The 21,177-nt window shown below is 45.3% G+C and overlaps 1 protein-coding gene across 1 annotated transcript in view; it reads right to left on the bottom strand.

Moving 5' to 3' along the window:
• Positions 1-21,177, bottom strand: part of CPXM2 (carboxypeptidase X, M14 family member 2) — a 123,523-nt gene that overhangs the window by 21,703 nt on the left and 80,643 nt on the right. The window contains exons 11-14 of the mRNA XM_088476888.1: positions 20,392-20,571; positions 17,012-17,309; positions 11,347-11,486; positions 6,478-6,577 (exon numbers count right to left, since the gene is read on the bottom strand). Coding sequence (XP_088333014.1) covers positions 6,478-6,577; positions 11,347-11,486; positions 17,012-17,309; positions 20,392-20,571 — 718 coding nt within the window. The remainder of the gene's footprint in view (positions 1-6,477; positions 6,578-11,346; positions 11,487-17,011; positions 17,310-20,391; positions 20,572-21,177) is intronic.

Here is a 21,177-nt window from a genome sequence, read left to right as displayed (position 1 = left end):
GGGGGTCCTACAATTTATTCCAGGTAAATTTCCTTTTTTTCACCGATCCTACTTCGCCGGGTTCCGTTTTCGTAGCTTTTAAATTGAATACGGGGATAAAGCGGGCGCACGCCCGATACTTTATCCCTGGAAAATCTCCGATGTGAAGCGAAAAGTCCAGCACGGACTTTTCGCTCCCATATTGAATACCCCTTTTAGTGCTGTACTGTAACAGTGATTACAGGACAGCCCTCCACTACTGAGCATGCACACGATGAGCCATCAGCTGTGACCAGTGGCGGACTGGGCCGGGGGGCAGGGTGCCATCTGCCCCCCAGGCCGGTACATTGTTAGTACTTGAAGGCCGCCTGGCTGTGGCAGAGAGTGCTGCTTCAGCTCTGACAGGGGAAGACCAGCTACGCAGCGAGGGATATCTAAGTTAAAGAGACTAATAAAAAATGGCTGCCCCCATGCTAAGCTACAAAGAAATGGCCGCTGTCAACCAATGAGGAGCCAGGTGTTCATTCCCAGGATCCATAGAGGCTGGAAAGTGGGAAAAGGGGGCGGAGCTTATCGGGGAGTCTGACAGAGAAGCTGAGATGAATAAGAAGCGATATGGCACCCAGGGAAGAGAGAGAGACAGTGAGTGCAGAGGTGAGGAGTGCTCCACAGAATGCAGGAGAACATCCTTCTCTACACTTTTAGAAACCAGGTAAGTGGAGGGTGGGGCTTATATACAGTGTGTCTATCTATCTATCTATCTATCTATCTATCTATCTATCTATCTATCTATCTATCTATCTATCTATCTATCTATCATATCTTGTATACAAGTTATATGTGTCAGTGTGGCATAAACTTTGTGGGGGTGTTGTTTTGTACTTTATAATGTCCATGGGCGGAATTCAATTCAGTGCCATGCTGAATAGGACCGGGATGGAGCTCACGGAGCTATTCAGTTCAGCGCGCTGTTACGTCGGAGAATGCTGGTTCTCGCCACCTAACTTATTTAATCGCGAGAACCAGCATTCTGGGACTAAAGTGCCAGCCGGCACTTTTGTAGAATTTCTCCTTGCATCCCCAGGGGGGTGCGAAAAGAAATCCTTTAGCCCGACCAAACATTGCGTTGAATAGCTTCGGGAGCTCCCTCCCAGGGCTATTCTACATCGCTTTGAATTGAATTCCCCTGCATGTGTGTGGACTTAATGTGTCTGTATGTATGTATATTATTAGTGTTCCCACTAGGTACTTTTAGCAGGGCACTATGCCCTGCCTGTTTTGTTAACTGTGAAATGCACCCTGCTCGTTTTGTGATCGATGAATTGCACCCTGCTTTGTCCGGGTCAGACACACACACTCTGTGGGACAGAGGACCTCATTCAGACCTGCTCGCAAGCGGGTCGATGTTTAGGCCCTGCGCATGCGTAGCGGCCACACTGCGCGTGCGCAAGCCCCGGAGCGAGAGAGAAATTCTCTCGCTCCGGAGCTCACTACAAAGGGGCGGCTGTCGATGGTGATCGACAGCTCGCCCCGTTTGTAGGCGTGGCGGGGTGGTGGTTTCATAAACGGTGGCGTTCCTTAAGGAACGCCTGCCACTTTGTGGGCGGCCGCACTGACATCAGCAGTGATGTCAGTGGGGAGCTTCCTGCTCGATCAGAGCAGGAAGCTCCCTGGGGCTCGCGGTTTCCGAAACCCAACCTTAGGGTCTCGTCGCAAGCCCCGAAGGTCGCGATGGTCTTGACCATCGCGACCGTCAACCTGGTCGGTCGCTAAAGCTGTGGGTGGTAACCCACAGCTTAGCTAGCGACCAGGAGGCCGCACTTCAAAATGCAAGCGGCCATCCTCATTTAGAGCGACCGCTCGCATTTTGCGACCACCTCTGAATGAGGGCCAGAGTTTTAGAGGAAGGCGGAACAAAGGGCCGGGCACAGCTGCTCAACCCAGCCCCCAGGAGACGCACACAATAGATGGTATTTATTTATAGCTCTTTGTCATAACAATTTTCCCTCATATGCTTCATTTGATATTTAAACCACATTACGGAAACCATGTCACGCCAAATTTTACATTGCATTTGCTAGTAGAAAAACTGGGCCACTTGCTTGTGTCTGCCCCCCAGGCTGAAAGTTGCCAGCCAGCCCCTGGCTGTGACAGTCTGTTCCCCAGAGCTGTATCTCTAGATTACGTTTTTAAATAAACTCACATGTTTCAACACTCTTTTATGCTTAGTTGTTGGGGTCAAACTAATGCATTTATTACTTTGGATGTTTTATTGGGAGTAGAAGGTCACAGTTAGGCCAATACCAAATCTTATTCTCATGGTAAAGTCTTTGCATTTTTTTTTATTAAAGTAACAAATTTAAACTAGCACCAGCTATGATATGTCTGGCAGGACCTAATGTCACCACGCTTGGCTATGTACAGTATGAGTTAATAGAGATAATGCACTGCAGTGGATAAATCAGGAGGAACCAAGCATCACACAACAGCAAGTCCCGTCATAAATACCATAATTAACTATATAACTGTATTTGTGCAAACTGGGGTTGGGTTTTTGACACCTCACGCCTCCTCTGAGAATCCCTCCTAGCTATATCCCAGACTTCACTAGGTTCTCCTTCCATTCCATACCTGGTATTCCTGGATTTCAACCGAGTGTATTTACTAAAAACTTCTAAAAAGAAAAGTGGAGGCCCTTACACACTAGACGATTTTTGAAACGATTAGCGCATCGGAAAGATAAATCGTTAAAATCGCCCAGTGTGTATGCACTATATTGTGCCGCGCACGGTCCCGTGGGGTCGTCAGTCACATCGTCTGTTCTTCCTTACAATCAGATGATATGGCTGACGACCACATGCAGCTGAATGCGGCAGGGGCAGACATATCGGGTGGTGTGGCACCAGATCGTCCGGTGTGTACATGCTGCCCGATATGTCGGCCCGTCAACGAGGGGGTCATTCATCATTTCGTTGGGTACACACATCATTTAGTGTGTACCCAGCTTAACTGTATTCCAAAGTCAACACTGCATTCTCTATCTTTTCCTTCATTCTACGGTACTCCCTAATACACAAACGCTGTTTTCATTCTGCAGATGGAACGATTACAAACCTTACTAGAAATGTTACAAGACCAGAACCTTTCATTACACTGAAATGATGCTCCCACTCACCTTGAGATGTAGTTAAGATGCTGGCGGTAGTGATGCTAGCAGTCGAAATCCCGGCGCCAGAATCCCGACCCGCGGCCAGAATATCGGCGCCAGAATCCCAACATCACTTGAGATTGTGGCGCCGGAATCCCGACAGCCAGCATCCTGAACGTAAGTATAGCATGGCGGGTTAGGTTCACACCGCACGGGGGGGGGGGGGGTTAGGTTTAGGCACCACCGTCAGGGTTAGGGTTATACTGCGGGGGAGGGTTAGGCTGTGGGCAGGATGGGTTAGGGTTAAGCTCAGTTTGGGGGAGGGTAAGGTTTAGGCACTAATGGGGAGGGTTAGGTTTAGGCTGCGAGAGGGGGGTGGGGGGTTGGGTTAAGATGTAGCAAGGAAGGGCTAGGGTTTTGGGGTGAAGAGGGGAGGGTTAAAATACTTACGGAGCCCCTGTCGTTGTCGGCCATTTGACCACAAGCATCCAGATTGCCGGTCTCACGTATTTATCCCCTCACCTTCAGTGTTACATGTAATAATTGCAGCAGCTATTACCAATAAGTTTAGTCCAAGGGGTAAATTTACTAAAGTGAGAGTTTTTAGAAGTGAGTTTTAAAAGTGATGTTGCCCATAGCAACCAATCAGATTCTACTTAACATTTAACTAGCACCTTCTAGAAGATAATAGCTAGAATCTGATTGGTTGCTAAGGGCAACATCACTTTTAAAACTCACTTCTAAAAATTCTCACTTTAGTAAATTTACCCCCAAGTATTTACCTTACGTTATGGCTTCTTATCCAAAGAGCTTTGTATAAAGGTTATAACAATAAGAAATATCTGGGAAAATACACAGTGTTTGATTGGTCTGCAAATATAATTTCAGGTTCTTATTATTCAGTCATTTTCCAGTCACATGACCAAGATTATACAGTAGGTTTATCTTTAGCATAGAGCAGTCTGGCCCTACTGATGCTGAAGGGGTTATACAAAAGAAGGGGCTAATAAAGAGCTATACAGGAAGACCTCGGTGCCAGAGGTGGGGTACAGTCTGGGAGACTATGAATATAGCTTTCCATAAGGCAAAGACATTAAAAATGTGAGATATTTCCATAGAGACTGTTAAGTTCAGTCTTGAAGTTCAGAAAAATAATAGTCTGTAAGAAACACGTTCAAATGGCACCACTGACAGAACTGGGATTTATCTGTGTATCCTAGCAAATATTAATGGGTGCAGCATGGCAACTGAGGTGCATTGCTAGTGCAAGAGGCACAGGCCAGGAAATTCGGGGATGGGAGAAGGAGCTGGAGGTCAGTCAGCCTGTGACAGGGAAAGGTGCACAGTGGTAAGAAGTACATAAAAGACAGTACTGACATTGCATAGTCTTATGCCGGGGAAGATTGAGAAGGGAAAGTCATTCCTAGAGAGATCTTAGCAGGCTGTGTTTATGTACAATATGTGCTGTATTCATTACAAGATGTCAATGAGCAATTTACCAGTAAGCACATGGGGCATCATACCAATTTTATATCATGTCTTATATTATGTAATATGTGGTCTGGGATGCACACATTGGGGCTGATTCTGAATTGGGAGCAAAGGGGTAAAAAGCAAGTAGCTTTGCACCTGGACCAACCATGCTGCAATATAATATAATATATAATACGTTTATTTTTTTTGCATGCAGGGTAAATACTAGCTGAATTTGCATGTAGTTCACAAATGCTGGACAGCTTAATTTTTTACAACTGAATTTATAATTGTGTTTATATGCAACTCCCATACATCTAAATTACTCTGCAAATGTTACATCTTCCCCACCTGCAGAGCAGCATGGATTTACCAGGGTGCAAAGTTACTTGCTTTCTTTTTGCTTTGCTGCCAACTCAGAATCAGCCCCATTGTGACAGCATACCTTCCACCGTTCTAGAAAGGGAGATTGGTACCTAGGCATGAGCCTGGAAAAAGAGGGCGTGGCCTCAAGACAAGTGACATGGTCTCATTAGAAATGCCGTGCCCGCGAGCCATGTCCCCAGTTTTAGGCATGGCTGGGGCATGTCCAGTACTTCAGGAGCTGCTGTTCATGCCCCCAGCCCCTCTCTCCAGCAAATAGTTATAAATAACTGGTAATAAATAAATAAATAATAAAATGCTTCTAGTCAATCACAAATGGAGCTCTAGTTCAATTGCTTGCAGATACAGTAGGTAGTTTAGTGGTCACTGCAGATGAGATGAATTACTGGCAGGCAGTGGCGGTCTAGTGGCGGGCAAGCAGGGCTACTGCCCGGTACGCTACAGCCTGAGGGCACAGCCACAGTCACCTCGCCAGCGCTGTCTAATTTGACAGTGCCCACCTGCTGCCATTAAAGTTATAAACTGCAGCGGTGCCATATTGCTAAACAATGCAGCTGTTGTTCCCTCCCACTAGGAGTCCCAGAATCGCAGCGTGCGGGGCTGCAAATTAGTATTTTCTTTATATCTTTTTTGGGGGGCCATGCACCCCCTGAGCTCAAGGCGCCAAAGGAAACTTTCACCCTGAGCTCCGCAAAGTCTAGAACTGATCCTGCTGGCAGGAGAAGCAGAGAGATAGTCCCACCATCTGACTGTCTGGGAATCTCTCCAGCTGACCTCTAGTACCTCAGCCAATCCCAGAGCAGATCCACATAACTAATCATGGTCACTACTGTCTAGGAAATTATACTGCCTGCTACTTGAAAATGTTTCTGTCTCCCTTTCCTTACTTCTAGTCCAAAGAGTTAACAGGAAGGGACTTCGGGCTGCAGACAGCATTTTTTTTTAGAACATCACAACAATAGAAAGGTTCTCAAACAAACAAAGACGTAACACTATAGTTACTAGGGGGCTGCAAATACAAAATATACAGCAAAACTGTTCAGGTAATAAAAAATCTTTAATATATATTTTCCCTAATAGTCTCTGCAAATGTAAATCCCTTTTAGTTGTATTAGTATGGTTTCTGCAGTTACTAGCCCAGGGGTGTGACTGATAATTTGTGGAGCTATTGGAGGTTCTAAGTAGTGCCTGTATGATCCCCAAGGGTTCAGGTTCTCCAGAGCATGTGTGAGTGCAGAGCTAGTGTGAATTCAGATCCAAGTTGAAGCCCCTTCTTGGCTGTCACTGTTCTCAGGTGTTGTGTAATAGAGTTCTATTTAGCCTGTAGTAAGGTAAGTGCTGGTTGCATGAAAAGCTGGTCCTAGTTCTGAGAGTGAGGTTCCAGAGCACAGTGAGCAGCAGAATGATACAGAGTGTATAGAGCTAGATATAGGAGACACAGACCAGTGCCATTCCCGAAGTACAAACCCCTCTTCCATAAACAAGCTACTGACCTGTACGTATGTCATGACTGATTCCTTCCACAGAAATAATGGCATTTCCAATCCCTCGTCCATATGTATCTCTCACAATACCCTTAATTCCACGGTGAACCTAGGAATCAAAAATGAACTTTTACTTTCTCTCCAATGGTCAATGCAGTGAAAGGGCACTAGGCTTACAGTACAACATTTATTTGTATGAAAGAACTAGAAGTATATTCATATTTGGTTTAGGTGCTGTATTTGAAAAAGTTTCAGGAACTTATGACATCTGAGTCTTAAATCGGGCACACATTATGCAATTATCAGCCCGATCCGCAGATTATCGGTGGATTGGGCTAATAATCGCATAGTGTGTGGCTGCGACCAATCAGTGATGATCGAACGGTCAGATGTGAGAAATCTTCCAGCATGCCCGACTGATCCCATCATTGGTCAGCTATACCTGCCAACGTATACACTGCCGTGGCTGACCGCCCCACATTCCCCTGTTCCTTCACAGGAGAGGGCCGCAGATAGTGTGGCCATACACTGTGATATATATCTGATGGTTTCAGGCTGTCAAATAAAATGTCCTATGTGACAGTGTATGCTCAGCATTTAACTGTCACATGGAAGCATATAAAATCCTGGGATGCATTAAAAAAGGGATTACATGCACATAATGCACATACAAAGGCAACAACTAGTAGATAGTGAGTCCTGCTGCTCATTGAGAGGAAGGGGGGAGCTGAGATTGGCATATGGAGATGAAAGAAAGGGGAGTGTTAGCTCTTGCAGCCAAAATTGTCTTCATGTTCATCTAATACAAAATTGTGTACAAAAGAGAATGGTCTGGTGCCCACACATTATAAAAACTGTTATTGTGCTAAGCTATCAGGAATCAGAGTAGCATATAGTCTGAGGAGAGGGATTAGAGAATCACAGAGTCTGAGGAGAGGTATTAGAGAAGCATAGAGTCTGAGGAGACGGATTAGAGAAGCATAGAGTCTGAGGAGAGGGATTAGAGAAGCATAGAGTCTGAGGAGAGGGATTAGAGAAGCATAGAGTCTGAGGAGAGGGATTACAGAAGCATAGAGTCTGAGGAGAGGGATTAGAGAAGCATAGAGTCTGAGGTGAGGTATTAGAGAAGCATAGAGTCTGAGGAGAGGGATTAGAGAAGTATAGAGTCTGAGGAGAGGTATTAGAGAAGCATAGAGTCTGAGGAGAGGGATTAGAGAAGCATAGAGTCTGAGGAGAGGGATTAGAGAAGCATAGAGTCAGAGGAGAGGTATTAGAGCAGCACAGAGTCTGTCAGAGAGGGTTCAGTTAGCATATAGTCTGAGGAGAGGGATCAGAGGAGCTGGAGTCTACCAGAGGGGAGTCAGTAGAGTGTGGAGTCTGCCGGAGAGGGCTCAGAGGAGCATGGAACCTGCCAGAGGGGGGTCAGAAGAGTGTGGAGTCTGCCAGAGAGGGATTAGTGGAGCGCTAAGTCTGCCATAGAGGGATCAGTGGAGAGTGGAGCTTGCCAGAGAGGGATCAATGGAGCGTGGAGTCTGCCAGAGAGGGGTCAGTGGAGAGTGGAGCTTGCCAGAGAGGGATCAAGGGAGAGTGTAGTCTGCCAGAGAGGGATTAGTGGAGTGCTGAGTCTGCTAGAGAGGGATCAGATGAGCGTGGAACCTGCCAGAGAGGGATCAGTGGAGCACAGAGTCTGCTCAAGGGAGTGTGGAGCCTACTGAAGAAGGATCAGTGGAGTGTGGAGCCTGCCGGAGAGGGATTAGAGGGACATTAAGTCTGCCGGAGAGGGATCAGAGGAGTGTGGAGCCTACCAGAGAGGGATCAGAGGAGTGTGGAGTCTACCAGAGAGGGATCAGAGGAGTGTGGAGCCTACTAGACAGGGATCAAAGGAGTGTGGAGACTACCAGAGAGGGATCAGAGGAGTGTGGAGCCTACCAGAGAGGGATCAGAGGAGTGTGGAGCCTACCAGAGAGGGATCAGAGGAGTGTGGAGCCTACCAGAGAGGGATCAGAGGAGTGTGGAGTCTACCAGAGAGGGATCAGAGGAGTGTGGAGCCTACTAGACAGGGATCAAAGGAGTGTGGAGACTACCAGAGAGGGATCAGAGGAGTGTGGAGCCTACCAGAGAGGGATCAGAGGAGTGTGGAGCCTACCAGAGAGGGATCAGAGGAGTGTGGAGCCTACCAGAGAGGGATCAGAGGAGTGTGGAGCCTACCAGAGAGGGATCAGAGGAGTGTGGAGCCTACCAGAGAGGGATCAGAGGAGTGTGGAGCCTGCCAGAGAGGGATCAGAGGAGTGTGGAACCTGCCAGTGAGGGGTCAGAGGAACAAGGAGCCTACCGGAGAGGGATAAAGAGGAGCGTGGAGTCTGCTGGAGAGGGATAAGAAGTGCACGGAGCCTGTCGGAGAGGGATAAGAAGAGTGTGGAGCCTGCCAGAAAGGGATAAGAAGAGTGCGGAGCCTGTCCGAGAGGGATAAGAGGCGCTCGGAGCCTGCTGAAGGGGAATCTAAGGAGAGTGGAGACTTGAAGATCCCTCCACAACGATCTCTCCCATAGGGCAGTCATGCTAATGCCATCTGCAGATGGTGTAAGCTAATACAAAAGAAGGTGAACCACCCGCACGGAAGTATTTGGTTAAACCACAGAGCCTTCCCTTTCACACATAATGCACCCTGGAATAAAGCAACAGTATAAACACCAAAAGAAAAAAGATATTCCTTAAAGGGGCACTCACAGATCTGGGCATGCAATCTAACAATAAGTAATATTTAAAGTCGGGGAAATGATATGTAAATTAAAATATAGCGAAATATATATAAAAAAATATATATATTAATAAAATGGTGCAACCACTGTTTATTGTCTATATAAATGCTTCTGTTTGTATCTCAATATCATGTAGCCCAATGGCTTCTAGTTTATTTATCAAACGGGTGTCTGTATACTAAGGGACACAACATAGTAGGTACACTCAACAGTGGTTCAATGTCCAATATAAAAATCCTACCGTTATATATACTGTATATGATAATTGAGTGTAACAGGGACTGCTGGACTAAATAATAGTATCACAGAGAATTACAAGATATACTGGATATCTATCATGATCATAATACTGACTGACAGTTAATAGGGAATTAGTCACCAAACCCCTTCTAGATGATCATATTATGCATCTGATGTCACCACATCTGATAGAAGGCCAAGATCTCTCATGTATACGTGAGAGGGTTAACGTGCAGGCCAAGTAGTACTATTCCCCCTAAGTTCTAAAGTAAGATATGATATTAATCCACCTAATGTTGTATCAGTGAGCTCCTCACAATAAATGATCATGATACTCAGTATCTATTCCCATATCAAGTTAATAATCAGATATAAAAGGGAAGGGCTACATACTTATGTTGCAGCTCAATGTATAGCCAAAACAAAATAACCTGCTCACACGATGCTACTTATATAGATGGGAACAGCATGATTAGGAACAATGGGCCTGATTCAGAGCCGCTCGTAAGCGGCAGCTCGTTCGCTCCGAGCGATGTTTGCCCAACTGCGCATGCGTACGGATTGTTATACGCATGCGCGAACCAGTCAGTGCGGTCGAAATTCATGTGCTCGCAAAATAGCGAATGCCTGCTAATTTGAGTGACAGAATGAGGCGTTTGTGGGTGGTAACAGGGGAAGGTGTTTGAAAACGGGGAGTGGAAATCCGATCGCAGGCGTGCTTAAAGGTCAAAACGGGCGTTTTAAGGGAGTGCATAATTAATCCAGCAGCGTCATTGACTACGTCACTTGGTTTTTTTTAACTCAGAACTGCTCGCAAAATAGTGGTTGAAAAAACCAACCACAAGAATAGCGAGCAGTTCATACGCTGGTCGATGTACTCGATTAATCTAATAAATAGCGGACATGACGTATGGTGCGAGCGGCCAGGGGGCGTATTTTTCAAATTTACGTTCGCATGTGTTGCTCGCTCGTTCAGACTTAGAGGCGTGAACAGACCGCAAAGTGCGAACGGTTCATTTGAATACCCACCCCTTTTTAGAAAACGAACGACCGCAAATAGCGAGCGGCTCTGAATGAGGGCCAAAGCTCTACAATGCGTCCGTAGAGGGGTTAATATATGAGCCAGGTACTGCTGCTTTTCCTGAGCTAATAAATCAAGTATAGTAATGTAACGTTATATCTGTGAACTCCTGTCAGTATAATTTACCATAACACACTATGGGCTCTATTTATTAACATTATTTTTACTAAAATAAAGTGGAAAAAGGTGTTTTCACACCCTTTTCACATTATTTTAGTATCACCTATAGTTATTACAGGGCAATTGGAGTAGAATTCGTAAATTTCTACTCCAACCCTTAAGTATCACTTATTTTTAGTAAAGCAGATCGCATTTCCTATAATTTACATTAGCATTAGCATATGATGCGTCTTCTGCATCATATGCTAATGCCACGGCTGATTCAATCTAAACCGAGATGCCCAATTGCAGCTTCTTGAGATGGTGCTTCACTATCTCGCTTTTAGATGCCGCCATCGGTCGCACCATCGAAACTTGCGTCTGCGATACACCATCATCGACTTAGCTACCCCCCTGTAACCTCCCAGGATCACCCGCTACAATCCACTGACTCCACGTCCATTTCTCTACTGCATCTCTGAGTAGGAACAATCGGGGCGCATGCGCTGTGCGACTCAGACGCATGTGCAGACTTACGACATCGGCTGCTTGCGTGCGACATCGCCACTGCGCCCACCTCTGAATCTGGCCCTGTATCGCGTTAGGCCTCAAAACTGAAATATGACTAAACCATGCAGCAGCGGAGTGGCCCCCTAGTCTTTGTCCAACCTTCACTACACCATAGGACAAGACACTAACCTGCTCCATAAAGACAATTAAGGATTCTCTGTTATTCTCCCACTGTTCCGCCAGTTCCTTCTCATGAGGAAACTTGTCACAGTCCAGATATATGGAGATCTCAAAGCAATTGGTGTGCAAGTAGCTAAAATCATTAATACCTGGAAAACAGTAATAAAAACTAAATATGAGAACAAAAAAGCCAAATAAAAATGATAGTAATAAAATAAAGTTGTAGAGAACACCACAGGTAATAAGTATTTATGTGGCGCTTACCATGTCGTAGAATGCGCCACAGTGGAAACTAACATCTTGGGGTATATTTACTAAAGCGCAGGGTTTTTTAAGTGGAGATGTTGCCCATAGCAACCAATGAGATTCTACTTACCATTTATCTAACACCTTCTAGAAGATAATAGCTAGAATCTGATTGGTTGCTATGGACCAGGGCCAGCTCTAGGGGAGTTCGCGGTCGAACAGGGCGCCACCCATAGAGGGCGCACCCCTCCCCAACATCCCGAGGGCCGAAGTGGGTTGCGGGTGCTCCAACCGTGGGCCGAAGTGGGCTGCGGGTGGTCAAATCGGGAGGTTGGGGACTCCCACCGCCGCAGCTGTGTGGCGGTGCCGGACCCTCGGAGTGTGAAAGGATGCAGCGCACATGCACGCGGCATCAATTCACTGACGAGAAAGGGCTGGGGGAAGCCCAGCCAGTGACGGAGGGCTGAGCTTTACCCTCAGCCTGATGTTATTTGGAGGCGTGCCATGCGGGCACGCCTCCAAACAATGTCATGTAGGGGGCGTGGTCTATGGTAATGAGGCCACGCCCCAAAGCCGCGCGCGATTGCAAGGCGCTGCTTACCGGGCCGGCACAGGGTGCTCAGAACCCTGGAGCCGGCCCTGCTATGGGCACTCCACTTCTAAAAACCCACACTTTAGTAAATATACCCCCTTGTGAGAATGCAGCGTATCAATTCACCGAGAACCAGTGACATCACTCAGAGCGGACTTACGGAAATCTCCGAGGACCTAATTCAGAGATGTACGTAAATCCGATACTTATGTAAATCTCCGATGTTCGCAGATCTGCGCTTGCTTGCAGATCTGTTTCAGCCACGTCAGTCGCAGTGCCACAAAGCCGAAGCATGATTGACATGCTGCTGGCATTTGGAGGCAGCGACAGACAGCGTTACAGAAAACGGGGGTGTGTCAGCCCCGGTTTCTGGGTGTGCTGAAGCCAGTGGCTGCATCCATGGACGCAGCTTTACTGGCCCCATCAGCGTGATTTTGCCTGAACGTTACTCAGATGTCCGATGTTCACGCATTTTATCCTGTGCTGCATCTCCGGACGCAGTAGCAGATGACAGAAGCCGGCAGTGGGCGTCCTTTTACTTCAGACGCCTCCTGCGGCTTTTGCATATTATAGCACAGCCGCTGCATGCAAAGACACATCGGCTGTGAGATAGCGTCCATCACTGATTCAGGCCCTGAGTGCACAACATGGCTACATCCACTATGTGTAGGTATTGGGTACACTGTGCATATTGCAGGACTAAGCACAGTTATGAGGCCTGTCTGGATTGTGGGGGTTATAAGCCACCAGTCCAGGCATTGAGGAAATAAATAAAAAAGCAGTTTGCTAGTTTCTTTCAAAATATAGCAGATATGTTCTAGATGCAAACGTAATACAGATGATGCTAAATTAAATCCAGTCCAGCCATCAGCATTTTCACTGAGACTTTCTGGATTTTATTTGCATATGTTTTTAATAGCAACTATTTATTGTACTATTAAATGTAAATAAAACGGTTTATGGACTAAAATTTCCATTTAGTCTGTTACTGTGCCTGGATTCTAGGAGATTAGTCATTTATACTTCATCTCCTCAGATGGACCCATAAAGTACAGAGTTTCTATGGCTTACTATATTTCTGTTGCTGTTGCCTAACTATTGTAGTTGGAATCAATCAACATGTGTATTGTTGTCCACAAAGCCACCCATGAACTGGAAGATGTCTCAGAAAATGCACTTATAAAGAGACTAAGATGACAAATGAATAACTATTCCCCAGTAAAAGCAGCTATAGATTGTATAACATGTCACATGCCATTTCTTAGAAAACTGAATGTAATGAACGTGACTTCTTGAAAGATAGCAAGATAATAATTAGCAGTTCTATGCTATATGTTTCACAGTGTTAATACATGTCGGTACGTACGTACGTACGTCATTTACTACTTGAAAGGGTATATTTTCTTACCGGCTTTTACACCAGAGCAAAAACCTGGGTTATTGCTGGGTCTACCCAGGTCGCAGCTCAGTGTAAAAGGGTCCCTAAAAAATAACCCGGGTCAAGTGACCCTGCAATCCAGCCCAGGTAGCTACCAGGGTCAGACCCAGGATGGACCTGGGTAATGGTGCAGTGTAAACGGCGGAACCCGGGTGATCCGACCTGTGTCATGCCTAAAATTAGTTGATTGGTGGTTGTGGAGCAGTCACCTCCCACTTTTTATGACCTCACAAGTTTAGCAGGGCAGAAACAGGTTCAGTGTGAACGGGGCTGACCTGAGAATAACCCAGATCGATGGTGCTGTGTGAATGGTGTCTGACCTGGGTTGGAACCGAGGCCCTGATTCAGAGCCGGACGCTCTGACCAGAGCGCTCGCTCTGAATCAGGGCCCACCTCCATAATTATGGAGCGTCCTCCTGGACGCTCGTATAGCTGTGGGTCACCACCCACAGCATATACGAGCGTGCAGGTTGATGGTCGCGATGGTCTTGACCATCGCGACCATCGCCACTGCGAGCCGAAGCCTGCGGTTGACTTCTCAACCGCAAGGCCCAGAGTGATTTTGGCTCTATCAGAGCCAAAATCACTCCCACTGACATCACTAGTGATGTCAGTGGGACCGGCTCCTGACGGTAGGCGTTCCCTTGGGAACGCCTCCGTCTGGGAGGCACGCCCACCAAAGGGGGCGTGCTGTCAATCAACATCGACAGCATGCCCCCTTTGATCAGACACAACGAGCGAAGGAAAGTCCTTCGCTCGTCGCGCCTCGCGCATGCGCACGACGGAGCTCCCTCCGTCGTGCGCTTGCGCAGTGCACACCATCGACCCACTTGCGAGCGGACAGCCGCTCGCGAGTGGGTCTGAATCAGGCCCCATGTCTGAAAACCCAGTTCAGACCCGGATTTTTGGTGGAAAAGAGGTATAAGGGTCGCTTTTAATCAATTTTGAACAATTTAAAATCGATAAAAAAATCGATTAACATTGATGTTGTATTTCTGGGGCTAAATCATACATTTACTAATACTTAAAAAAAACAAATAAAAATTTGTCTGTTAGTAAATGTGTGATTTAACCACAGGAACTCAACATCGATGTTGATCGTTTTTTTTTAATCGATTAAAATCGACCTTTAGTAAATATACCGCGTAAAGTATAACCCAAAATACTGTAAAATAACAAAGATAATGACTGGGTTACTAAGTCTAAAATAAAGTTTGCTTTATTATAAAAAGACCACAGCCAACAGGTAATACAGTTGCCCTAAAGGAGTGTACTTGGTCTGCAACAATGTTTAGCTAGGTGGTATACTGTATGTCAAAGTAACATCCACATGAATGGCATGACGCAGCTGAACATTACCCAGAGCACCACACTGCCTCCACCGGCTTGCCTTTTTCCCATAGTGCATCCTGGTGCCATCTCTTCCCCAGGTAAACGATGCAGATGCCCCCAGACGTCCACATGAGGTAAAACGTTTACCTCATGTGGACGGCCGGGGGTGTGTGCGTTGTTTACCTGGGATAGAGAGCATATTTGCCTACTTTTGAAAAAACATTTCAGGGAGATTGTGAAAGCAAAACCTATGAGCGCAGCGGTAAGGTGGACGTGTACTGCTACATCTGAGAGGCGTTACATAACACTGACTTATATCCAAATGTAAATGAGCCCCAAAACTGTTAGTAAGATCTATTTGTGGATGAAAACACACTGATACTTTTCAGAAAATGCATGTATCCATAGGATAGGGATCATTGTGCCTTATAATGCAGAGAAATTATACTAATGATCCAATTTGAATGTGCATATCTGGGGGTAAGGTGCAATCAGGGAGATTGCTAAACTCTTCATGGAGACTGCTGCTATTTCAGGGAGAGTTGGCAAGTATGGGTAAAAGAAAACTAAATTCCTCAGACAAAGCCACCTTCCCCCATTGCCCAAGACGATCTCTTCCATTGGGCTTGTTGGGTAGTTGCCCAAGGGCCTGAAGCTTGTAGGGGCCCGCTAACCCGCCCCCCTGCACTGCGGCCAGTTGGTAAATTTGTGATATTTTTATAAGCCGGCCGCAGGTGCACTGTATTCTGATCTAACCTCCCCCACCCTATCCCCCCAGGGACGAGCACTCACCTCAGTCCCAGTTTCACTTCAGACCAGTCAGACAGAGTCTCTCTGCATGTGTGGGAGGTCTGATGGACATGCAGGAGGGTTTAATTTTATTGACAATTTAAATCTCTTTCCCGTGAATGGGTGGGTAGGGGCCCCAGTGCATTGCTTTGCCCAGGGCCCACTCTGCTGTTAAGACAACCCTGCCATTGCCCCACATTCCAGTACTGATGCTTGCGTGCCCATTGTAAGTTCTTTCAGCAGTGAACAGGTGTCAACATGGGCACACTGACAGTCTGCAATTACGCAGCCCCATACGCAGCAAGCTCTGATGCACTGTGTGTTCTGACACCTTTCTATCATAGCCAGCATTGACGTCATAGCCAGCAATTTGTGCTATAGTAACTCTTCTGTGGGATAGCCTCCGCTCCCTACACACATCAATGAGCCTTGGGTGCCCACGACCTTCTCACTAGTTTTCCCTCCTTGGACCACTATTGGTAGGTACTAACCACTGCATTCTGGGAAGCCCCCTCAAGACCTGCCGTTTTTGAGATGCTCTGACCCAGCCATCTAGCCAATACAATTTGGACCATGTCAAAGTCACTCAGATCCTTACACTTGGCGACTTTTCCTGCTTCCAACACATCAACTTCAAGAACTGACTGTTCACTTGCTGCCTAATATATCCCACCCTTCGACATTCACTCTACCTGTCAGTGGTTTTAATGTTATGGCAGATGAGTGTATACATTTACATCAAAAGTGGTTTTCTGATGTATAAATTTACATTACAGGCTTTAATGCATCTCCAGTGAAATACAGGAATATGGAGGGATGTTGATGCCATGAGACAGGGTTTGAAACTCAACTTAGGTGGCTCAAATCCAGGAATAGTGGCACAGGAGTAAGACCACAGTGACACTCTTGTAATTGCTATGGGAGGACAGTGGGACCAAAGAAGGTACAGAGGATGGGGAGGAAGTAGCCTCCTGACCCACATTTCCTCCGATCCCAATGTTATCCACATTGCTCCAAGCATAGAAACTGGAGAAGAGTGATCTGTCAACGTGTTAAACACTCCTCCAGTCATTGCAAGATGGAAGCCAACAGACGGGGAGGCAGTGGTATGAAGGGCTGAGGCATAATGGCAACAACCTCAGGTGATGGCACCATGGATCTATCTTAGATATCATTAAATCTGACAATTTTCTGGAATATTCACATATGTCTCTGAATATTTCCTGTGATATTAGCAATTTATTGCAAGGCATGTTGGAATCCCGAGAAGAACTTACTTCCGGCCACTGTATGCCAAGAGGCCCCATTCACGGTGCCCTCCTCCTTGTTAAAGTCCTCAGAGTGGCAGGGTCTCCGGCTAGAATCAATCATGTGCCGATGGGTGGAGGCATACGAATATGCCAGCCAGCGAAATACATGGTCATCGGGCGTTGCTGTGTATTCCTGGGTCTTCCAAAGTGAACGCACCATATCATAAGGATAAGACACCACCAACTCTCCCCCCTGCAGATTTCCTCCCAGGACAAAGGGAATCTTTTCCATCCATGAAATGAGAGCACGAGTTTCTATAGCGACCTGTAGGTGCGAAAAAGAAAACAGATATGTCTGACACAAAATATTCTTACAGTATTCCATACAGGAACAAGTAGTCTCAGTTACATGCATCCAAACTGTCCCAGATTGTACCGGACTGTTCAGGCTGTAATGAACTGTACCTGCCAGTCAGTCCAGATGTTTGGGAGTAATGGCCACCGAGTCCACTCGCCTCTGATGCATGTAGTGATGATGGAGCGTATTTAGGGAAAAAGAGGCAATGAAATATGCTGGTGCCATACAGAATAATTAATGTTACTAATCATACAGTCAGGTCCATAAATATTGGGACATTGACAGAATTTTCAGATTTTGGCCTCTATTCACCACCACAATGGTTTTGAAATGAAACAAACAAGATGTGCTTTAACTGCAGACTTTCAGATTTAATTTGAGGGTAATTACATCAAAATCGGGTGAACGGTGTAGGAATTACAACAGTTTCAATATGTGCCTCCCACTTTTTAAGGGGCCAAAAGTAATGGGACTATCAACTCAAAAGCTATTTCATGGACAGGTGTGGGCTATTCCCTCGTTATTTCATTATCAATTAAGCAGGTAAAAGGTCTGGAGATGATTCTAGGTGTGACATTTGCATTTGGAATCAGTTGCTGTCAACTCTCAATATGAGATCCAAAGAGCTGTCACTATCAGTGAAGCAAGCCATCATTAGGCTGAAAAATCAAAACAAACCCATCAGAGAGATAGTAAAAACATTAGTTGTGGCCAAGTCAACTGTTTGAAATATTCTTAAAAAGAAAGAACGCACCGGAGAGCTCAGCAACACCAAAAGACCCGGAAGACCACGGAAAACAACTGTGGTGGATGACAAAAGAATTATTTCCCTGGTGAAGAAAAACCCCTTCACAACAGTTGGCCAAATCAAGAACACTCTCCAGGAGGTAGATGTATATGTGTCAAAGTCAACAATCAAGAGAAGACTTCACAAGAGTGAATATAGAGGGTTCACCACAAGATGCAAACCATTGGTGAGCCACAAAAACAGGAAGACCAGATTACAGTTTGCCAAACAACATCTAAAAAAGCCATTACAGTTCTGGAACAACATCCTATTGACAGATGAGACAATGATCAACTAGTACCAGAGTGATGGGAAGAGAAGAGAAGGAAAGGAACTGCTCATGATCCAAAACATACCACCTCATCAGTGAAGCATGGTGGTGGTAGTGTCATGGCGTGGGCATGTATGGCTGCCAATGGAACTGGTTCCCTCGTATTTATTGATGATCTGACTGCTGACAAAAGCAGCAGAATGAATTCTGAAGTGTTTCGGGCAATATTATATGCTCATATTCAGTCAAATGCTTCAGAACTCATTGGACGGCGCTTCACAGTGCAGATGGACAATGACCCGAAGCATACTGCAAAAGCATCCAAAGAGTTTTTTAAGGCTAAAAAGTGGAATGTTATGCAATGGCCAAGTCAATCCCCTGACTTGAATCCGATTGAGCATGCATTTCACTTGATGAAGACAAAACTGAAGGGAAAATGCCCCAAGAACAAGCAGGAGCTGAAGACATTTGCAGTAGAGGCCTGGCAGAGCATCACCAGGGATGAAACCCAGCGTCTGGTGATGTCTATGCGTTCCAGACTTCAGGCTGTAATTGCCTGCAAAGGATTTGCAACAAAGTATTAAAAAGTGAAAGTTAGATTTAGGATTGTTTAGTTTGTCCCATTACTTTTGGCCCCTTAAAAAGTGGGAGGCACATATAGAAACCGTTGTAATTCTTACACCGTTCACCTGATTTGGATGTAATTACCCTCAAGTTAAATCTGAAAGCCTGCAGTTAAAGCACATCTTGTTTGTTTCATTTCAAAGCCATTGTGGTGGTGAATAGAGGACAAAATATGAAAATTCTGTCAATGTCCCAATATTTATGGACCTGACTGTATATAGAGGGAGGCTGGGGGCGGCCAAGTGTTTTGGATCTCCCGGATTCCCAAATGCAGAAAATTGGGAGTTGTGTTTCCATCAAGTGACTTGGAAAGGCTTAGAAAAACAAAATGGATGGTGGCTTTTGGCAAAATGGATCTTAAGAGTGAACATAATGTAATATCCCTAAATTAGCAAAAAGCTACAGCCCTTGATGGAACGTTAAGGTCAAAAAGGGCACACAAAAAAAAAATATACAGAAAAGCATAAAAGCATGAAAACAGTACTCTTAGTTGGCCTTGGCTCATACGCAATGGTGGCTTGTGGAGAAAACGCAGAGAAGCTACATAGCAGCTGCTGCTACTGGCTTCTTGCAAACGCTAAATAAAGCACTATAATCCTGATATGTTATGCTACAAAGGGCTATAAAATGAACTATATTCTATGTACTGTATGCAAGCTATTCTGAGCTGTATAGATTTACTATATACTATGTATACAATCTATACTGAACTTCTACGACCCAAACTGTGTGGAGTTTGTATATTCTCCCTGTGCTTGTGTGGGTTTCCTCCGGGTACTCCAGTTTCCTCCCACGCTCCAAAAATATACTGGTAGGTGAATTGGCTCCCTACAAAATTGACCATAGTGTGTATGTTTGTGAGCATGTAATAGGGAATACAGATTGTAAGCTCCACTGGGGCAGGGACAGATGTGAATGGTAAGATATTCTATGTAAAGCGCTGTGAAATATGTGTGCGCTATAAATAACTGGTAATAATAATAATACTAACTGCAGGGAGAGGAGCTACTGAGTTAATAAAACTCCAAAATGCAAGAGCTAGATTCACAGTGCAAAGTCAGTGAGGTCTTTCAGTTGTGCTCTGTCCAATATGTTGTGGTTTTGTGGTTGAAGTTGGTTATAAATGAACATTGGCCAGCATATTAACAAACTGAAAAAAACACTTATTCACACTGAAGCAATTACATTAAAAAAAAAAGAAAAAAATCTAAGCAAATAAAAGCATTAAGGACATTGTTTATTCAACAGTATAATTCAATATAACTCACAGAAACGAGCAGTAAAACAATACTTATGAGAAAAATGTTTAGTCCTGGCAATTTGCATCTGCCCAAGATAGGTCATGAGAGTACTTAGAAATGACTCACTGTGGCATTCTGGAACTGGTACCAGTCAGGCATCGGGATGTGATTATTAGGGACCCTGCGGAGATTACGAGGACGGTCCTCAGACTCCCAGAGCAGAGTGTTTAAGTCTGGAAAGTTGTTATTGATGTCAATGCCATCAGCTGTCCAGCGGCCTAGAGACCAGCCGCCTAATTCAGAGCCCTGCAAAACAAAACATAGCCATTGTATCTATTAGTGTGATACTTACAGAGGGTAACACATCAACAAAAACACATACTGTAACACACAGTCTGCGCCAGCTTCTGCAAACTTTCTCTGTTTAAATATCTACACATTTTTTTTTATTTAAATCTCTATGTTTAAATTCCCATTGCTAACCAATAATTACTGTATTTAGGATAATAAGTTTTAAAGGTACACATAACAATGTATGCATCTAAATGCACCTTATCTTTACGAGATACGGTCAGTATGTCGGCGGTCACAACGTCATCAATGATATTGACATTGTCAAAATTTCGACAGTTAACATGTTGACATCTGCAAAAAGCCAACATTGGATTTAGGCGTAGGGTTAAGGAAAGGATTAGCGTTAAGGATAGGTACTGTGTGACGCAACTGCAGGTTAATGGTGCAAAACTGTGACTAAAGCCGCAACCGCCAGAACTTTAGCCGCAGGGCTAGGGTTAGGCTACTTACCGCCGGTAACAGCCGTACTGCCGATTGTCAACATTGTCATCATGCCGATATCCCTCAATGTCAACATGTTATACATGTGTCGGCATTATCACCTTGTCAACATTCCTA

This window comes from Taudactylus pleione, unplaced genomic scaffold (genome assembly GCF_031769625.1).
Source record: "Taudactylus pleione unplaced genomic scaffold, aTauple2 ptg000198l, whole genome shotgun sequence".
Taxonomy (NCBI): Eukaryota; Metazoa; Chordata; class Amphibia; order Anura; family Myobatrachidae; genus Taudactylus; species Taudactylus pleione.
This window is presented reverse-complemented; position numbering and strand designations above follow the sequence as displayed.